This window comes from Balaenoptera borealis (assembly GCF_965194805.1).
Source record: "Balaenoptera borealis genome assembly, chromosome: 6".
Lineage (NCBI taxonomy): Eukaryota > Metazoa > Chordata > Mammalia > Artiodactyla > Balaenopteridae > Balaenoptera > Balaenoptera borealis.
This window is the reverse complement of record NC_138863.1, coordinates 61,786,145-61,807,009: the sequence shown is the minus strand read 5'-3', so window position 1 is coordinate 61,807,009 and position 20,865 is coordinate 61,786,145. Positions and strand designations below refer to the sequence as shown.

General features: G+C 36.0%; 1 protein-coding gene and 1 pseudogene across 3 annotated transcripts in view; both read right to left on the bottom strand.

Annotated features, from left to right (window-relative positions):
- Positions 1–893: 893 nt before the first annotated feature.
- On the bottom strand, positions 894–7,367 carry LOC309630334 (elongin-C pseudogene; annotated as a pseudogene). The gene has a single exon. The product of its transcript is annotated as an elongin-C pseudogene (transcript).
- Positions 7,368–7,498: 131 nt separating this feature from the next.
- Positions 7,499–20,865, bottom strand: part of TLK1 (tousled like kinase 1) — a 154,293-nt gene continuing 140,926 nt past the window's right edge. For both annotated transcript variants that reach the window (XM_082395397.1, XM_082395396.1), the window contains 7 exons: positions 19,762–19,853; positions 19,587–19,676; positions 19,258–19,427; positions 18,800–18,935; positions 15,595–15,706; positions 14,056–14,163; positions 7,499–9,273 (listed from right to left, as the gene is read on the bottom strand). In XM_082395397.1, the coding sequence (XP_082251523.1) occupies positions 9,097–9,273; positions 14,056–14,163; positions 15,595–15,706; positions 18,800–18,935; positions 19,258–19,427; positions 19,587–19,676; positions 19,762–19,853 (885 nt within the window). In that variant the 3' untranslated portion in view covers positions 7,499–9,096. The remainder of the gene's footprint in view (positions 9,274–14,055; positions 14,164–15,594; positions 15,707–18,799; positions 18,936–19,257; positions 19,428–19,586; positions 19,677–19,761; positions 19,854–20,865) is intronic.

Below are 20,865 nucleotides of genomic sequence, written 5' to 3'. Positions count from 1 at the left end.
ACATACAAAATGTGTTGATCAATTATTTGTGTTATCAGCAAGGCTTCTGGCCAATACTAGGCTATTAGTTTTGGAGGAGTCAAAAGTTATACATGAATTTGACTGCATGGGGGGTTGCTGCCCCAACCCGTGTTGTTCAAGTCTGTTAAGTCCATCTGGTCTACTGTGTCATTTAAGGCTGATGTTTCCTTATTTTCTGTCTGGATGATGTATCCATTCATGAAGGTGAATATTAAAGTCCCCCACTGTTACTGTATTACTATTTCTCCCTTTACGTCTGTTAATATTTGCTTTATATACTTATATGCTTCTGTTAGGTGTATAAATATTTGCAAATGTTATATCCTGTTTTTGAATTGATCCCTTTATCATTATATAATGCCCTTCTTTATCTCTTATTACATTCTTTGTCTCAAAGTCTATTTTGTCTGATACACATATAGCTACTCCAGCTTTTGGTTTCCATTTGCATGAATATCTATTTTCATCCCTTCACTTTTAGTCTGTGTGTGTCCTTACGTCTGCATGGGTCTTGCCTTTTTACCTATTCAGCCACTCTTATCTTTTGATTGGAGAATTTAGTCCATTTACATTTAAAGTAATTATTGATAGGTATGTACTTATTGCCATTTTGTTAATTGTTTCCTGTTTTGTAGTTCCTTTGTTCCTTTCTTCTTGTTCTCTTCATTTGTGATTTTTCTGTAGTGGTATGCTTAAATTCTTTCATCTTTTGTGTATCTACTATAGATTTTTGCTTTGTGGTTACTATCAGGGAAAAAGGTTTTTACTAATAACTATGTGTGGATATATTCCATACCTCTGGGAAGGAAGCTCACAGGAATAAAATTCTAAAACATTCCCACTAATGAAGTCTAAATTGTCAAAAAGAAACATTAATTTTTTTTTTTTTACATCAGTGCAGCAACCACCATGATGATATTTAGTATTCATGGTGGCTTGAACAGAAACAATCTTGAGATCCAAATAGCATTTCTAAAGTGAAGAAAAAAGAGTTCTGGAAATAGAGACCAGTTAGGTCTCCAACCCAAAATAGTCATGTGCCTTGGATGTCCAAGTCATTAGTTGTGTAAACTTCCAAAATAGCTGCATGTGCTGGAGTGAAGGGAGTCATTTATGGAGTCTACCTTATGTCATTGACGACAGGCAGGGCTCATACTAAGCAATTATGCACAGATACGAGTTAAAATACAGAAACATCTCCACATTGATTGATAAATGGCTGCTGCTTGGAGTCTCCCAAGTTCCTACCCCAACTGGTCCCATCCCTTCCTCAGAGTGTCCCACAATTACTCTTGACCCTCTCTTCTGCACTATGGCCAGTATTTGTTCTGACTGGTCAGAGCTCATGCCACATTAGTTGGAGGACCTTCTGAACCCACTTCTAGTGCTAGGTGCATGAAAGGCAAGTACTATTTTTTTTTTTTCAGTCAATAGTCTTTATTAACATGCAAGTATCATGTGCCACAAGATATACAGTTTTTCCTAATCTTTCAGTTCTATTTCAATATTTTGAACTTCAGGTAACTTCTGGACCTAACATATAAAGTAACCTACTAAAATGGATCAAAGTTAAACTGTATTCTAGCTATCACCTTGACCTTTAAGATCACCACTTAGGTTTATAATTGGCATTATTTGTCACCAAGTAGCAGAATATATTTTTTAAAATTTTATTTATTTATTTATTTATTTATGGCTGTGTTGGGTCTTCGTTTCTGTGCAAGGGCTTTCTCTAGTTGCGGCAAGCGGGGGCCACTCTTCATCGCGGTGCACGGGCCTATCACTATCATGGCCTCTCTTGTTGCGGAGCACAGGCTCTAGACACGCAGGCTCAGTAATTGTGGCTCACGGGCCTAGTTGCTCCGCGGCATGTGGGATCTTCCCAGACCAGGGCTCGAACCCACGTCCCCTGCATTGGCAGGCAGATTCTCAACCACTGCGCCACCAGGGAAGCCCCCAGAATATAATTCTTGTACTTGATAATTCTATACTAAAATATGTAACAGTATGTCTTAAGATGTTACTAAAATATATGCAATTAACATTTATATTTAATTGCTTTCAATAACAATGTTAGGTCTTCTAGGAGGAAAAATTACTTTTATCGATCTTGGTTGTTTATGGTTTTTGCAGATTCCAGAAAAACTGGTCCATACTGAACCAGTCTTAAAGAAGTAAGCTGAAGACTTAAAATTTTAGACCCTATAATAACAGCTTTGTTTTACTACTAAGATAGAGACAATAATAAACCCAACTCTAGTGCTTCTTTTTCCACGACTAAGCAGAGACACTCTATTATAGTTCTTCAAATTTTTTTTTGTCTTAGCATAAAAGCTGAATGACCTCTTTTATAAGTTTGAGTTCAGAAGACCCACATTATGGATATCATGTCTAGTGGGACATACTTTAATAGAGGATAATTAATATACTATATCAAAGTGCATTATTAGATTTGCACTGCATCTCTCCACGTTTTTCATATTTTATAACATTTCAGTTGAATGGAGGAAGACTGGAATTGTCAGAAGTCTTGCTCTTAGGATCTAGACGAAGTTCATAGTGAGTCTTTTAAAACATATTTAAATAATGAGAAGTGTAATCACAACAAGGGACTGTGTAAGAATGAATATTGCAAAGCAGACTTTATAGTCAATGGATTGGCCAAAATGCAAAATGCACGTGAAACTAAAGTCATGTAGTTTACTTGTTGACCACGTGGCTACAGTTCAAAAAGTCTCTGCTCCAAAAGCTGTACCTAGTAATCTTCCAAAATTGATTTTAAATAAAGTTCTTAAATTGTAGCAATAAACAAAAAGACAAGATACACTTAAACAATACTGCAGTTTATCAAAAGACATGTAAGAAATTTCAACTCTGTCTTTGACAGTTATAAAAATCAATATTTTGGCTAAGTTATAAATATGTTTATAATGCAATTATATGCAGTTGCATACGTCTAGTAATGCTAATGACAGCTATAAGATCAGGTTTTTAAAACAACACTAAAAACATAAAAACATGTAGCCCCATTATTTACCTGTAGAACGTGTTGAATTTATGCCTAAATTTCAGCATTTACTATATCACCACTGTTCTAATTTTAAAAATCACATCCAAAGGATAAGGCAAAACCACCTACGAGTTGGCATATTTGTTTATTTCTCAATTTGTAAAAATGTCCTTAATTTGTTGATGTAGCAAACAAATTTCAACTGATTGCTATGCAAAAGAACAGAAGGCAATCTGCTTTGCAACGAACTTTAAAGTTCAATTGCACACAGGCAACATGCTATATACGAAAAAACTACTAACTACAGGTATTAAATACTGAAAAAAGTTAACAGTTTATTATAATTTATTTTATTTAACAATCTAGGAAGTTTGCAGCCATCAGCAGTTCCAGTGCAATTTCAGGTGCAACTGGAAATTCAGGAATCTCCGTGGAGCTGTTAGTGTAGCAAACCTTGTAGGTAAAATACATGCATACTTTTGACAGCACATGTGAAGGGATCTCTCTAAAATTGACTTCATTAGTTTTGTTCTCAGCAAACTGACCTGGGCCACTCAACATGCCTTTTTTGTCCTGATGTTAGCGCATGTTCTCTTTTTACAATAAATTCATGACAATCCGAAGATATCAATTTGACATACATGGCATCAGGGCCCTCACAGCCACCAGAGGTTTTCTCTTCTCCATCCATTGTGTTCTCGTGAAATTCTACTTTGCGTCCACAGGAACTTTAGTAGCTTCTCTTCAGCCCCGCAGCCACTGTACTGGGTCCCCGCGCACTGCCAGTCACTACACCAGGCCCCACCCCCAGCTGCCTCCCCGCAAGTACTATTAATATATACACTTTACAGATGTGGAAGGTAAGCCGAGAGAGGTTAGTCAGTGACTTCTCTAAGGTCATCCAATTATTAAGTAGCAAAGCCAGGTGCAAAGTCAGGTGCAAAGTCAGGTCAGACTTCAAAACCCAGACTTTCCCCACTTTTTTATTCTTCTGAATACCTCCTTAAAAGGAAGTTATGAATTTGGTCATTAGCAGGCATAAAGAGATGAAATAGGATCAATATGAATGACATAAATCAGCCATACTCATTCTTTAGATCAGGTAATTTTAGTATCTAAGTTTGTCCCATCCTAGAAAAAAATCCTCATCATCTGATCGTGTCAATGGTATTTAAACCAAATATACCATATACTCCACCAAGAACAGTGGGGTGCTGGTCATGCACGTCTACTGTTTAGCTTAGATATTTGGTTATGGGAACAGCCTAAGTTCTTCAGATGAAAATGGATCACATATTTATAGAAAATTTTAATTACAAACAGACTTTTAAAAATCAAAGTGAGAGTCACTTGATGAAGTCAGGATTACTCATTTGTGATCTTGGCACTGGAGCACCACACACAGGTAATTTCATTAGATTTATAAGACTTTCTCAAGTTTTTGACTTAATAGAGTCAGTTTTCCAGATTTCTTATTAGAGACCAACCAGTACCATTGCAGGGAGAGGAAGGAGAATATTACCTTCTATGCTCATGAAAGTGGGCTGAGGAGGAGAAAGGTGAACTGATCCCTGCAAGTTAAGCAGAACCTAATCTGATTGTTGACTTAAATTTAAAATGCAATGAAAAACAAGTGTGAGAACAGGAAAAGGTCTGTGACCCACTCTCTGCCTTGCCTAGAATGAATCTGGACAGAAGCCCCTCTCTAACATGACTCACAGCCAGCCATCAAGGCACAGCTCAGGTGGCACTCCTGATCTAACAATTGAAGAATTCTTTATATTTGCTCTTTTATGGTGACAATTATGTTTCTATCTGTTCATTTTTGTCATTTTGAAGAATCATGATAATTTAACACAGTAAACAAGTTTTATAATAAAGAGGCAAGCGAAATGTTAGCATGGTAAGAACCTGGCTCTAGGACTCCAAAATCCAGGCTTTAGTTCTGATGTCATTTACTAGTTATGTGGTCTTACCAAGTTATTTCTTTTCTCCAACTGTTTCCCCCTCTGTAAAACTGGGATAATACCACCTATCCTACATCAAATGGTTGCTACTATCAAGGAAAACCCTGGGATGTACAGTAGAATTTCCTCTGATGAAATAGCCTAAATGGTTAAGGTATGATCCTTTGGGTAATTACAGTTGAGACAGAGTTACTTTTTCTTGTTGCTGCACCCCACCACCTTCCCTTTTCAGGTAATCTAATCATCATTTGAAATGAATGAAGTATTGTAAAACTGTTTCTTAAAGGAAAATAATTTATCACAGGAAGCAAAGTAGACTGCATCTTATATGTAGGATAAAAGCAATAGAATAATTTTTGCGTCTTAAAAAAGAATAACAGCAGCTTTATATACATGGTATTACAACGTGCTGGACTTTATATATGTGAGCTAATTTACTCCTTGCAACCACTCTGTATGGTCGCACTGTTATCTTCATTTTCAGATGAGAAACCTGAAACACAGGTAGTAAATGGCAGTCAACATTTAATCCCAAAGAATCTGGTTCTAAAATATGAATTCTTAACCAGTATTATTGTTACTGCCTTTTTAAAAACAGTCATAGGTATGTAGGTAACCTACATCTCTAGTATTTTAAATGAGTGAGGATTTCCAGGTGAAAACTATGCATTTTGATCCTAATGAAAGATGACTCTTCTAAGTTCTCCTCTGGCTCTATGCAATCGTTTTGAAGTTAGTTTATATACATTTACTCAAATCTTTCCCATTCAAAAATCCAAGAATTCCCAGGGAGAAAAATCCTCAAAAAAAAGAAAAAAAGGAGGGAAATGAAAGCAGGGGAAGGTAAATGGAGATGTGTATGTTGTAATTCAAATCAACAGATAAGTTATAGAAATTCTAAAACTGTTATAGAATTCCTGAAATCCAAAACTAGAATTCTAACAATTTTATTTAAAAACTAGCTGCTAAAACACTTTTTGAAACAGATTAAGCTGGGGAGGAAAATGATCAGATAACATGTCAAAATTTAAAGTGGGATTAGAGTAAGACGTGCCAATGTGATTTTAAAGGACTAAGAGTTAAGGCTGTCTTTTTCACACAAATCAAACGGTAATGTAAATTCTAAGAGTAAACTCACAATCTAATAGGACTGGACCATCTGCACTACCACTGCAAAACATAGCTAATAACATCTGATGGTAATCAGCATTATTGCATTTAATAAGTAATGATCAACAGCAAAACACAATATACTCGTTAAATTTGTTTCACTGAAATTCTACCATTTTGGTTTCATGTAATGAGGTATTTGTAGAAGTATCTGTTCACATTGTATGTACTATTATTTAAATTGAAAATTATTTTTAAGGAGCAGGGGATGGCGGCAAGTAAAAAATAGACTTGAAACTTTATTTGTGAAAAACAACCAAATATCTACCCAACTCCAGACTTAATAAATTAGGGTGGTTTCTACACTTACTTCCTCTCAACATGCATGCACTAAAGCTAATTCATACCAAAGATTTCAAATTCTATGCAAAAACTGTACATTTACCTTGCAGTGCTTAAAGGGAGAAGACCTTGGCTACTGTCTTAGGGATATAGGAAATACTTTAATTCTGAGGACAGAATTCAGGAGACCAAAAAACAATGTAAGCTTCAAGATGTTAGAGCCAAAGATTGCCAGAGTGACTGAAACTACTTAGTGACAAATACCAGTTTCCCAGGTGAAGGTAACAGTACTCACTTTGGCTCAATTAGAGCTATCTTGTACCTGCTGGGATATGGGCATACTACCCCAAATCTGTATCATTTCTTTGGAAAAACTTTAGGAGGAATAGATGGTCTCTAAACTGATTTACTGCCTATACATCTTGGACTCTAAACAGATGATTACCTAAACCCAGGGAAGCACTTTTATTTTATGGCTTGTTTTCCTCCTTTTCTGCATTTTGACAGTAGCAGTCACTTTCATTCATTTGAAAATAGTGTGGTCAAGACCAATGATCTTGATCTAGGTCTGTACCACTTCTTCAATCTCATGTTAGCTGTACACATCCACTTAAATATCTCACCAAAATTTTAAACAAACTGGGTATTTTCTTTTAATTCAGGACTTCAAATAACTGTTACTATATGAACATAGTATTTTAGGATTCAGAAAGATGAAAACTCAAACAAAGTTGAAAAATTGGCCGACAGCACCTAAAGCACTCAATTGATGCTAACAAACATTCCATTACCACGTCAATATTTTTTTTAATAGGATTTCTATCTTAATCTACAGAGGAACAGGTATAGCCATTAAACCATTCCCAATAGGGCTAAGTGTTACTTACCCAGGATTAGCTTTGATAATGGTTATTAGGTACACTTTAACAGCTTGAAATGCTTCATACTTATCTTGAAGTATACTTCAAGAATTTATTCAGTTAATTCTTAAGGAGCCGAGTCAATGTCCTAAATCTTGAAAGCTCCCTTCAAATGTAACTTCATAGTCTTTAAATTTTAACTGTCATTGTTTATTACTGTTTTGGCTACATTCTCTACAATTTCAGCAGCATCTTAAAGAGACAATGTGTCTATGTACAATGAAAGAACAAAGAGCCATGGTTTAACTGTACAATATTAAGGGGAATCTGTGGTAAGCATAGCCTCCTTTTTCAGCAACATGGACAATTTACATGTAAGTAAGTATCAGCATTATGAATGTGATGATAAAGAAATTTCTTAGAGGAGTGAAATACAGCATCCTGAAAAATAATGGTTTCTACCATACAAGGCAGTTAGAAACTGTTCACATTTTAACAAATCTGTACAAACCACAAGAAACTCGTTTGAGGGACCATCATCCCACCTTGCTGATAAGAACCTTCTAGAAATGTAGAATTACCATGAACAATTTATAAATCTAGTATATATGTGCTCCACAGCCCTAGAAACCAAGAAACTGATTTCGAGAGCTCTTTATGTCCAACACGGATCATTTTTACATGCCTTGATTGTTAATAAATGCCTGCTTTTAATAATCTCTCTATAATGTACAGTCAACTTGCACCTTTAAGGAGGTCATTTGATTTTTTTAGCAAAGAAGCAACATCATTTAGCAGCAATTAAAGCGCCTTCAAGAAGACTTAAAAAAAATACAATATCCAATTAGAAAAGCCATATTTTTAAACATTTGTACAAGAATAAGCTGCTGAAACTTGGTAATTGAAATACGACATCTGTACACAATTTACAATAGAGCTAGAAGGGAATTTATCATTATCCTGCATAGAACTGGTCTGCATTTGGTTACGTATTGTCACTTGTTTGAATGAACAAGGCCTGGTAACAAAAGAAAAATACCTGTTCACAATTCTAACATGTTGAGAACACTGGAGATATTATAATTTAGTGAGTTCAACTGATTTCAAAACAAGCAGCTCACTTTGTCAAAGGTGTAATGTATCTAGGAATAGCTCTCCCTTTAACATGACCAGTGAAAAAAGCAGACATGTGATTTCGAGGTACAACTTGGTAAAAGCCAGAATAGGCAAATGACAAAAGTCTAACAACTTTGTCCAACGATTCTAACTCTCACATTCTATTACTATAAAACACAACTGTCACTGTCATTCAGTTCTTACTTTGGTTGCAGCAGATAAACTGCTAAATGCTGAAGAATGTATCCAGGCACTAGATAGTTCCTGTGTTAGAAATATGTCTCATATTTTTTCCATGTGTTTTTAAATAATGAAAAACCACCCTTCATATTAGAACTCTCTAGTAACAACCAAATGTATTTAAGTATTATAAACGTTATTTACAGTGTTCCCCCAAAAAAACATTTTTCTTTTATCTTAACATGGTATTCCTGTTTCTGTGCAACAGGCAGTCACCCTTCACTGCTCAAGATTACAGTCAAAAGTGTACATTTATTCACTGTCCATGAGCCACTCTCATACAAACGATGCTATGAAGAACTTCAGTTCACAAACAGTTCTCAACCATATCCTGTGTAAAAAAGAAAACAACAAAAACACTCAAAAGCTCTCAAACTCAAGTATGCATCTGGAAGCAATTCAAAGACATCATGCCAATTTTGGAGGAAAGTCAGTAAGTAATTATGCTTGAGGAAGGGGGTGTAGGGGATGCTGTCAGCCCAACCATGTGTAAGTTTCCTGAAGAATTGGATCTTCTCATGTGTGGGAGAAGGTAGGGGTCATTTGCCAGTTGGTGCACATCAAACCTATCTTCTTTTCGGTATGCCAAACAGCGTCTTATAAAGGCCTTAAAAAAAAAAAGTTAGCAATTAAAATCTTTTCCTCTTCTAAATATCAGTCAACTAAATACTACAGATGATGGACACATTTAAGACAATAAATAGATTTCACTTCACTGGGGATTCAAATTTTTTAAGAAATTGTAGCAATAGGGCTTCCCTGGTGGTGCAGTGGTTAAGAATCCGCCTGCCAATGCAGGGGACACAGGTTCGAGCCCTGGTCTGGGAAGATCCCACATGCCGCGGAGCAACTAAGCCCGTGCACCACAACTACTGAGCCTGCGCTCTATAGCCCGTGCTCTGCAATGAAGAGTAGCCCCCACTTGCCACAACTAGAGAAAGCCCACGTGCAGCAACGAAGACCCAACACAGCCAAAAATAAATAAATTAAAAAAAAATTGTAGCAATAAAATTATCACTCCAAATTCAACTCTCAACTCACAGCCCCCTAGTAGTTCACTTTACAATCTAAATACTATTGCTACCATTTAAACTTATTGCTGGAAAGCTGCATTTTTTTCCTTAATTTTTATTGAGATTAAAATATACATAACATAAAAATTAGCATTTTAAGCCTTGAGTGTACAATTCAGTGACATTAAGTACATTCACATTGCTGTACAACATCACCACTATCCATCTGCAGAACTTTTTCATCATCTAAAACTGAAATTCTGTACCTATTAAACAGTATCTCCCCATTCTTCCTTCCCCCAGCCCTTGGTAACTTCCTTTATGATCTGGCTATTCTAGGTACCTTATATGAGTGGAATCATACAATATTTATTTGTCCTTTTGTGTCTTTCACTTAGCATGATGTTTGAGTCATCCATGTTGTAGCATGCATCAGAATTTCATTCATTTTTAAGGCTGAATAATATCCCATTGCATGTACGTACTACATTTTGTTTACCCATTTATCTCTTGGTTGACATTTGGATTGTTTCTACCTTTTAACTATTGTGAATAATGCTGCTGTGAATGTTGGTATATAAATATCTGAGTCCTTGCTTCTACTTTTTTTTGGTATCTACCTAGAAGTAGAAATGCTGGATCATATGGTAATTAAAAAAAAAAATGACATATTAGTTTCAGATATACAACATAATGATTCAACATTTGTATTGTGAAAAGATCACCACAATTGTCTAGTTAACATCTGTCACCATATGTAGTTACAAAATTGTTTTTCTTGTGATGAGAACTTTTAAGATCTACTCTTAGCAACTTTCAAATATGCAATATAGTATTATTAACTATAATCCCCAGGCTATTCATTACATCCCCATGACTTATATAACTGGAAGTTTGTACCTTTTGTCCCCCTTCACCCATTCCCCCCCCCCCCCCCCCCCCGCCTCTGGCAACCACCAATCTCTTCTCTGTATCTGTGAGCTTGGGTTTTTTTCTGTTTGTTGTTTTTTAAGATTCCACATATAATGGCAAGATTTCCTTTTGTTTAATGGCTGAACAGTATTCCATTTTATATATGTATATACACACACACACACCACATTTTCTTTATCCATTCATCCCACGATGGACACCTAAGGTTGCTTCCATGTCTTGGGTATTGTAAATAATGCTGCAACGATCATGGGGGTGCAGATTTCATTTTGAGTTAATGTTTTGGTTTTCTTCAAATACTCAAAAGTAGAATTGCTGGATCATATGGTAGTTCTATTTTTAATTTTCCGACGAACCTCCACATTGTTTTCCATATTGGCTGCACCAATTCACAATCCCACCAACAGTGCACACAGGTTCCCTTGTCTCCACATCCTTGCCAACACTCATTTCTTGTCTTTTTGATAATAGCTATTCTACAGGTATGAGGTGATTTTGATTTTGATTTCCCTGATTATGAGTGATGTTGAGCACCTTTTCATGCACCTGTTGACCATATATAGGTCCTCCTTGGGAAAAAACCTATTCAGATCCTCTGTTTTTAATCGGATTGTTTGATTTCTTTATATATTTTGGATATTAATCCCTTATCAGGTATGATTTCCAAATATTTTTCCCGTTTGGTAAGTTGTCTTTTCATTTTGTTCATGGTTTCCTTTGCCATGCAGATTTTTCATTTGATGCAGTCCCACTTGTTTACTTTTACTTTTGTTGCCTTTGCTTTTGTTGTCAAATACAAAAAATCCTCACCAAGACCTATGCCAAGGAGCTTACCACCTATGTTTTCTTTTAGGAGTTTTATGATTTCTAGTCTTAAGTTCAAGACTGTCATCCATTTTGAGTTACTTTTTGTGTATGACATAAGATAGTGGTCCAGTTTCATTCTTGTTTATGTGGCTGTCTAGTTTTCCCAACACCATTTATTGAAGAGACCACCCTTTCCCCATTGTATATTCTCGCCTTCTTTGTCATAAATTGACCATATATGTGTGGGTTTATTCAGGGCTCTCAATTATGTTCCATTGATCTGTGTATTTTTATGCCAATACCATACTTTTTTTTTTTTTTAAAGAATCAATTTAATTTATTTATTTATTTTTGGTTGTGTTGGGTCTTTGTTGCTGCATGTGGGCTTTCTCTAGTTGTGGCGAGCAGGGGCTACTCTTTGTTGTGGTGTGCTGCCTTCTCATTGTGGTGGCTTCTCTTGTTGTGGAGCACAGGCTCTAGGCACGCAGGCTTCAGTAGTTGTGGCTTGTGGGCTCTAGAGCACAGGCTCAGTAGTTGTGGCACACGGGCTTAGTTGCTCCGCAGCATATTGTACTGTTTTGAATATTATAGCTTTGAAATGTAGTTTGAAATCATGGAGCATGAGGCCTTCAGCTTTGTTCTCAAGATGGCTTTGACTATTTGGGTCTTTCATGTTTCCATATGAATTTTAGGACTGTTTGCTCTATTTCTGTGAAAAATACCGTTGGAATTTTGATAGGGATTGCATTGAATCTGTAGATTGCTTTTAGTAGTATGGACATCTTAACATTAATTCTTCCAATCCATGAACATGGAAATCTTTCCATTTACTTGTGCCTTCTTCAATTTCTTTCATCAATGTCTTATAGTTTTATTCTTTCTGATGCAACTGTAAATGGGATTGTTTTCTTTTCTCTTTGGCTGCACCCCAACCAGGGATCGAACCTGGGCCCCAGCAGTGAAAGCGCCAAGTCCTAACCACTGGACTGCCAGGGAAGTCCCTGGGATTGTTTTCTTAATTTCTCCTTCTGCTCTTTTATTATTAGTATATAGAAATACACAAAAATTTGTTGCATTGATTTCATATCCCACAACTTTTTTGGTGGTGTCTTAAGGGTTTTATATATAAAATGATGTTATCTGCAGATAGTGACAGTTTTACTTCTTCCTTTCTGATTTGTATGCCTTTTACTTCTTTTTCTTGCCTAACTGTTCTGGCTAGGACTTCCAACACAGGCACACCTTGTTCTACTGCACTTTGCAAATACTGCAGTTTTTTTTACAAATTCAAGGTTTGTGGCAAGCCCATGTTGAGCAAATCTATCAGCACCATTTTTCCAACAGCTCACTTTGCTCACTTTGTGTCTCTGTGTCACATTTGGTAATTCTAGCAATATTTCAAACTTTCCATCATTATTATATTTGTTATGGTGATCAGTGATTTTTGTTACTATTGTAATTGTTTGGGGGATGTCATGAGCTGCACCCATGTAAGACTGCAAACTTAATTGCTGAAATGACAACAAAGGATTTAGAATATTACATAAACTTAGTTCATAAAGCAGTGGCAGGGTTTAAGAGGACTCCAATTTTGAAAGCTTTTTACCCACAGTAGAACTTCTTTCAAACAGCACTGCATGCTACAGAGAAATGGTTCATGAAAGGAAGAGTCCAAGAAATTGCCTCAGCAGCCACCACCCTGCTCAGTCAGCAGCCGTCAACAGCAAGGCAAGACCCTCCACAAGCAAAAAGATTACTACTGGCTGAAGGCTCAGAGGATGGTTAACAGTTTTTAGCAAGCAAGTATTTTTAATTAAGGTATGTACATTATTTTTTTTAAACATAATGCTATTGCACACTTAACAGACTACATTATAATGTAAACATAACTTTTATATGCACCGGGAAACCAAAAACTATGTGTGACTTCTTTATTGCAATATTCGCTTTATTGCAGTGGTACAGAAACGAACCCACAATATCTCTGAGGAGGTGTGCCTGTAACTGTGTTGAATGTGGAATACTGCATTTCTCCCTACAAAATTCTAGAGTCTTCTTTTTCTGGAATTTGTCTTCTGTAAAACACTCCTTTCACCCTCATTCCACTTTACTGTCAATTTAGTTTGGCCAAAGGGTATGATGCCATTTTGCCCTAATATTTTTTCTTCCTGTTGAGCATAGAGTGTACAGCACAAAGTGAATATATCTATATAACTGGCAAACAGATCAAGAAAAAGAACTTTATCAGAACTCCTAAGAAAGACTCTTCATGCCCACTTTCAGGCACTGGATCTGCCCCCAATCTATTGGGGTAACAGCTATCCTGACTTTTAAACACCATAATTGAGTTCTGCTTGTTTTGAACTTTATGTAAATGTAATCGTAGATTATGTTCTCCTTTGCCTGGCTTCTTAAAAGAATCACAGACCATATTTGCGTCCTTAAAAACTATCACAACCAAAGGCCTAAAGCAACTCTCCTCCAGAGCAAATCACCAGCCCCTACTGGACAGATTTTCCTGTGGCTGCAATCCCTTTTGCTTTACTTACTTATTTAACAAGTACTTACTTTGTTTTAAGCACAATTTATGAAATCAAAAATTTACTTCACAAAGCTTATTTTCATAAATTGAGTACCTTTGCTTCACTGCTTACAACCGGTTTTACAGGGAACTGGACATCTGTGGCTTTTAATATTGTATTTTCTTGAAGAATGTCTTGTTGAGATTGATTGTGACCAAATGGCTTAAAAAAAAAGAAAATGAATAAAATGTTGAGAAATTTATCTCACAAAATATTTAAACAGAGATATTATCAGAGAGTCCCCAAGATGCAAATGATTTGTGTTCTAAAAAAATCTTATTCTCAGTTACTTGCAAGCTGGGATGCATTCTCATAGAAACAAGGTTATAACTGATAGCAGGCTGAGGAAGAGCATCTGATCAATCCTTAGCATAGCCAAAACATTGTGACTAAGCAATAGAAAAATCATACCATTGCAATATAAGTAATTAATTAAGATAAAAATAAAAACAAAAAAATTTAAAATTTTATTCTGAATGTTTAAAATTTAAGTTTAATTAGAGAAGAGATGATGGAGAAGTAGTGGAAACATCTGTGAAAAGTCCAAAGAGTAAAATACCTTGAGTATGACACACTAACTTAAATGAAACAGCTCTGGGTTTGGTCCTAACATGCAGTGAATTCCCAGACAAGTCCCTGAATCTCTCTTTTCACACTGATGGAGGGACTGAATGGGATAAGGATATCTATGGTAGCTTATAGTTCTGACTTCAATGTAAAGAGAGGTTTGGGAAAAATTAGTACTAAGTTTGATGGAATTTCCCTGAGGAAGCACAGGGGGAAACATGCTCAGGCCAAACTGTGTGTGTTGGGTGGGAATGGGGTAGAGGAGGTGAGGAAGTGGAGAGAATGGAGGATCATGAACAGTTTTGACTCCTTTGTTCCTAGCAACAGAAAAACGTTAGCACTGTTAACAGGTTACTTCTCCTCCTTAAAAGAAAAAAGGCAAAGAGCAGGCCAAAGAAGCTGTTGTGACATTAAAATAACTCTGATCCACAGAAATTTTAGGAAGTGATAATATATTTAAGATCATTTAAAAAATCAAATGGAGTAACCATGGTTCAGGCATCCAAAATGGAGCTGGGTGGCCATTGTGGATGTGGTTTCAGACACATTCCTGCATCACAGAAAACCTGAACTTTCTGAACTGTATCAAACTAAAAGGAAACCACTAGATATTTTCAAAACCGTATCTGCTAGCAATTGCCAGCTGCAACCTTGTACTTTCAAAGTCCCCCCCACCAACTATGTAATCATTTCAAACCCCAATCTTTGCTTAACAAGCACCCTTACTTCTTGCCAGCTCCAATCCTAATTCTTGACAATTTGTGTAAGCTTGCAGTTTTTTGCCTATAAGCACCCTCCCCCGCTTTTGTAGTCCAGCGGAACACAATTCAAGTGCTTTCATGTATTTCTGCTTCCCAGGCTGCTCCTAACCCCAAATAAACGGTTATTTTGGGTTTTTTTGTTGTTGCCTCAACCAGGTCTCCATTCTTGGAATTCTTGACTAAACTGACTTCAAGTTAATGAAACTTTAAGAGGGGAAAATTCAACTTATCTCCATATAGCTGAATCTGTTATACTTGAACTTACTTTTCTACCATAAAGACACTGAAAGAAGATGACTCCGACTGACCACACATCAACCTTGTTGGAAATCTTCGGTGGTTCCTTTCCAACTACAAAACACTCAGGAGGTAAATACCTAGTTTTTTGGGGAGAAAAAAAGGAAAGGATATTAACAATTTATAATTTAAAACCTTCTAAATGTAAAATCTTAGAACACTCATTTTATCCATACGAAAACCTTAGGTGATTTTCACTGATTAAAGTCCTAACTTTTAAAGCATTTATATCCCTGTATCATTTGACTTTAGAGCCAAAACAAACAACTTTGTGGTTAAAGTGTGTAATATACAGTTGACTCTTTTCCAACACGGGTCAAACTGCACGGGTCCACTTATATGAGGATTTTTTTCAATAGTAAATACTGCAGCACTACACAATCCCTGATTGGTTGAATTTCGGGCATGTGTAGGAACCACGTATATGAAGGGCAACTCCAAGCTATACTCAGATTTTTGACTGTGCAGAGGGCCGGTGCCCCTGCACTGTTCAAGGGTCAACATACATTTCTGTAGTGTATGATCTACAGAAGTGACAAATTATCATTAGAAATTACAATGTTCTAATCTGAGTAAGTATCTACTAATAGAAGAAATCCTCTCCTATCCCCATTCACCAATCTTCAAACTGTAGGCAGTTCTCTTCCTAAAATACACATCTGATCAGCCAGTTCTTTTGTTTAAAGAACCTCAACCTCACTCACTGCCCAGGCAAGACCTCGTATCTCTTGCTTGTAATACGAGACCTGTCCTAATCTAGCAGCAACTTAAATTTCCAAAATCTCTTCTCCTGAACCCCAGCCCCTCAAACTGGCTAGGCAAAGCCGATTCACTTGGTTCCACTACACTGTGCTTCCCCCACATGCTTCTGAATATGACAACCTCTTATGCCTTTCTTCTTCAAGACCCGCCCAACTTTCACAAGCCTTCTCTGCTTCCCTCCAGACAGATGTTACCTCCATTACAGCGTTAATTCATTGTAGTTTTAAACAGTAGCAGCATCAGAAATATATGGAGCATTCAAAAATACTATTTTTATTTATAAATTCATAATTTTAGATAAAGAAAAGGTAAAAATAGATTGTAAAATTTATTTAAAAGGTAAAAATACATATAAGTAAATAAATTTTTACTTATAACCTTAGGTTATATGTATTGATAAAAAGCTCCATCAGGATGCAAGCATCTCACACTTCAAAAATTTAGATAAACTACAAAGTCCTGAAAAGGAATAATACAGCTAAATGGGAAGCTACTCTTTTTTTTTAGTTTTATACTCACTATGCTAAAATCGTTTAAATTTCAGCAGAACATTCACAGATGACCAATAACTTATTTGTGATGTAAATCCTTTCCTACCCTCCAAATCAAGTAAAAAGCCAGATTTGTTTTATGAATAAAAGTATATATTCTCTGTAGGTTTATGTGTGTGTAACTGAAACAAGAATGACTCTTAAACACTGTGCTATACCATCTCTCAAGGTAAAAGGGTATAAGCAAGGAGAGGAAGTGTAGGAATAGATACCAAAGCTACTCGGGGAAAATGACCAGCAGGATTTAGTGGATGCTTGCATTTGAGACCCAAGAGGAAGGGAGAAACAAAACTCGTTTTCTTCTAAGTGATACTGACAAATAGTTTAAGCTTCTGAGGATGATGTGTAAAAGCACTACATACCTATATTCTAAAAGTTTGTATAGGACATCGTTTACCAAATACATAGCTAAAAAACTAATATGAATAAAAAACTAACCATTTTGTGGAACGCTGTTTCTACAAGAAGTATATAATTCCAGGTTCCTAACATGGAAATGCCACGACTATATCTGCTTCCTGCACAGCACCCTAAACATACGCTTCCCTGTCTCATGCCCATCTGTCAGGGGGAAGTTTCCTTGCCCTGCCCTACACTAGGGAAGCCAGAGTGAGAGGGAAACAGTAAGGTGGGAGTCTCTGCAGAGGAAGGATGATCTATTACTTAGAACATGGTTTTCAAGCTGTCTGCCACAGAATACAGGGTTCTACCAAGAAGCCTTATTTTTGTTGGTTTTATTAGGATTCTAAGATTTTGTGGTGAAAAAAGGAGCCTTGTTGCTAAAAGTCTAAAGACTACTGACTGAGGGTACTGACTTTTAAGGAGTTACTAGTTTGAATGATAGATTTTTAAAGAAAGTATATATATTGAAAGAAAATTATGATACATTATTATCTTCATTTATATTCCTAAAAAATGCCACGAGCATAATTTGAAACTCTAAACTGGCTTTAAATGAATACATGGAACATGACTAATCCTTATTCTGACAAGTAAAGTCCACATAAACCTGTGGCATTTTATAGAATTGGTTATTACTGCCCAGGCTATGTGAAGATTGTTCTAAAAACTCTAATGTCACATTTATGTTTGTAGTCACCATCCTGCTCAGTGAAGCTGAGTAGTTATCTCCCTTCCATTTAAGATTTCACTCCTTTTGCTAAACTAATTTATTCTGAAAACTAAATTTGTTTTGAAATTTTATAGTCTATGTTCTCCACTTTGGCAAATTTGATACTAACTTTGAAAATTCACAGTGAAGTAATTTTTGTCAACACGTAGGTAACTCTGAAGGGAATGACATTCATTTAGACTCATATCAGTGAATCTATGGTTCTATCTAGATTTATATCTGTATGTATGAAGTTATTAAAAAGATTTTTGAGCGTTAAGGCCAAAGACCAAGATTTTACCAAATTTCTCTTTCATTCATTATCGACAAAACATCCATCTTAAACAAAAACTGTAACCACAGAACCTCTACAGGGAGGGCTTAATGCTTATTAGTTATTGCTTTTAATAGCTAAGATATTATATTAAGTATCATTACTCATGATAAACATCACTCTAACATTACAGAACAAGATTCACAAATTCTCCATGTTAGGAGTTTCTGGCTGGTAGGGAACTAGCTGGTAGTCATGTGCTGATGCCAAGTTTTTCTTCCTCCGGTTTGCTGATAGTTACAGTTAAGACCAGATGAGAAAACAGGACTGATGACAGTAGTCTCTCAACTCAGAGACTTCATATCAGTACTCTCATCACACCACAGTAATCTCAAAGGTAGGCAAAAATTAAACTCTCATTAAAAAGACTGGGCACTAATCTAGATAATTTTGGTGTTTTTAATAATACACTTACCAGTAAGTGCCTGCCCCTTGGGAAGTTAGATCCATTCCATCTACACCATAGCTGTCATCATCCATAATCTTGGACAGACCAAAATCAGTTATTTTGATTTCTCCACATGCTGTTCCATCTACCAGAAGGATGTTTCCTAAGAACAAAGTATAAATTTCTTTTAATGACACATAAATGAAAAACATTATCTTTACTACTAAAGCTGGACTTTTGGGAAATAAATAACACACTTGACATACATATGTAAAAATTTAATATAATTAAAATATACATTTAAAATATAGTTTTAAAATGTAGTGATAAAAATTTTAAAAACACTTCAGATACTACCACTAGTATTCCACTGACTTTTAAAAACTAAACCAAAAAGCGTATTTTCAGATAACTTAATAAGTATGACATTTAAAAATTACAATCTTTAAAGCTTAAATTATTTGGACAAAAATTTTATTAATTACCTGGTTTAAGATCATAATGTATAATAGGGGGTTTGATTTCATTGAGATATCTTAGTGCATTTACAATCTGCATTACAATAGACCTAGCTTCTTTCTCTGACATTAATTTATGTTGCTTCAGATAGAAATCCAAGTCATTGCCTTCACAGTATTCTAACACTGTACAAAACCTACAATGGAGAAGAGAAAAAAATCAGACATAAAATATTATCCAATAATTCAGAATCACAATGGACAAATGAAGAGTATTTATATCATCACTATGGAATAGGGGAAGCAAAAGCCAACATGTCTTTTCTTACAAAATAAATCCTTTTATATTCACTTACGTATCTGTATCCAAGGAGAAATAATCATAGAGTTTAACTATTCTGGGGTGATCCAGTTCTTTGTGTATTCTATACTCTCTGCAGGCATGTCTACGAGAAAGAGAATATATTAATTCTCCGTGACGATTAAATATATTTTCAAAATTGATAAAAATCATAAAGAATTAATATTTACTTGTGGTAGTTTTCCTTCTTCTCATCCCTCCAGCTTTTATTAAGCTGATGGATCTTCACAGCAGCATATCTTTGTTCATAAAGGTCAAAAGCCTAGGATTCAAGGAATAGAAGAGTTTGGACCAAAGACCAACTGAATAGCTGAAGAGATTTTTTTCTTTTGAGTGATAATTTTTGCAATAATATGGAATGAGAATACACATTACGATTTTTGGTAGTCATCTCTGCTAAGGTTATATATAGTTCAGTGGCACATTTATTATCAGAAACAAGATACAAATTCCATGGTGCTAAATCAGAGAAAAACGTTAATGTGAATTTTCATGTTCAAGTTTTATAAGTGCCAATATATTGAATCAAGATAAAACAATAAAGCTCTCTGGGTTTTGTTTTGTTTTTTTTTGGCTGCGTTGGGTCTTTGTTGCTGCACACGGCCTTTCTCTAGTTGCAGCAAATGGGGGCTACTCATCATTGCGGTGCGCGGTCTTCTCTTGTTGCAGAGCACGGGCTCTAGATGCGAGGACTTCAGTAGTTGTAGCGCACGGGCTCAGAAGTTGCGGTGCATGGGCTCAGTAGTTGTGGCTCGCAGGCTCAGTCGCTGTGGTGCACGGGCCTAGCTGCTCCGTGGCACGTGGGATCTTCCCGGACCAGGGATCAAACCCGTGTCCCTTGCACTGGCAGGTGGATTCTTAACCACTGTGCCACCAGGGAAGTCCCAAGCTATCTGTTTTTAATACAGATGTTCTTCTCTATACTGGTAGTAGCAGTAAGCGGCCAGGAAAACAGGCAGCTGTAATACTTTTTTGGTGGGTTCCTGTATCCTTTCCTAGCAACTCCACCTTTTTTCCCCCCCCTTTTTTGAAAATTAACAAGTTCCTAACAATTTCCTAACTGTTTTAAAAAAATTCTAAACTTTTATTATGAAACTGTTTAAACATAACCATAACCATTAATTATCACACCTAACTCTATCAGCAATATTTCCTTAATCTGGGCTCAAAAAAGGTTTTATACTGGTTTGTTCAAATGACCAGACTATTTCTTAAATAAAGAATGATCAATATTTTAAGGCTTCAGGTGACTTATAAATGTTTTTTAAAAAAAT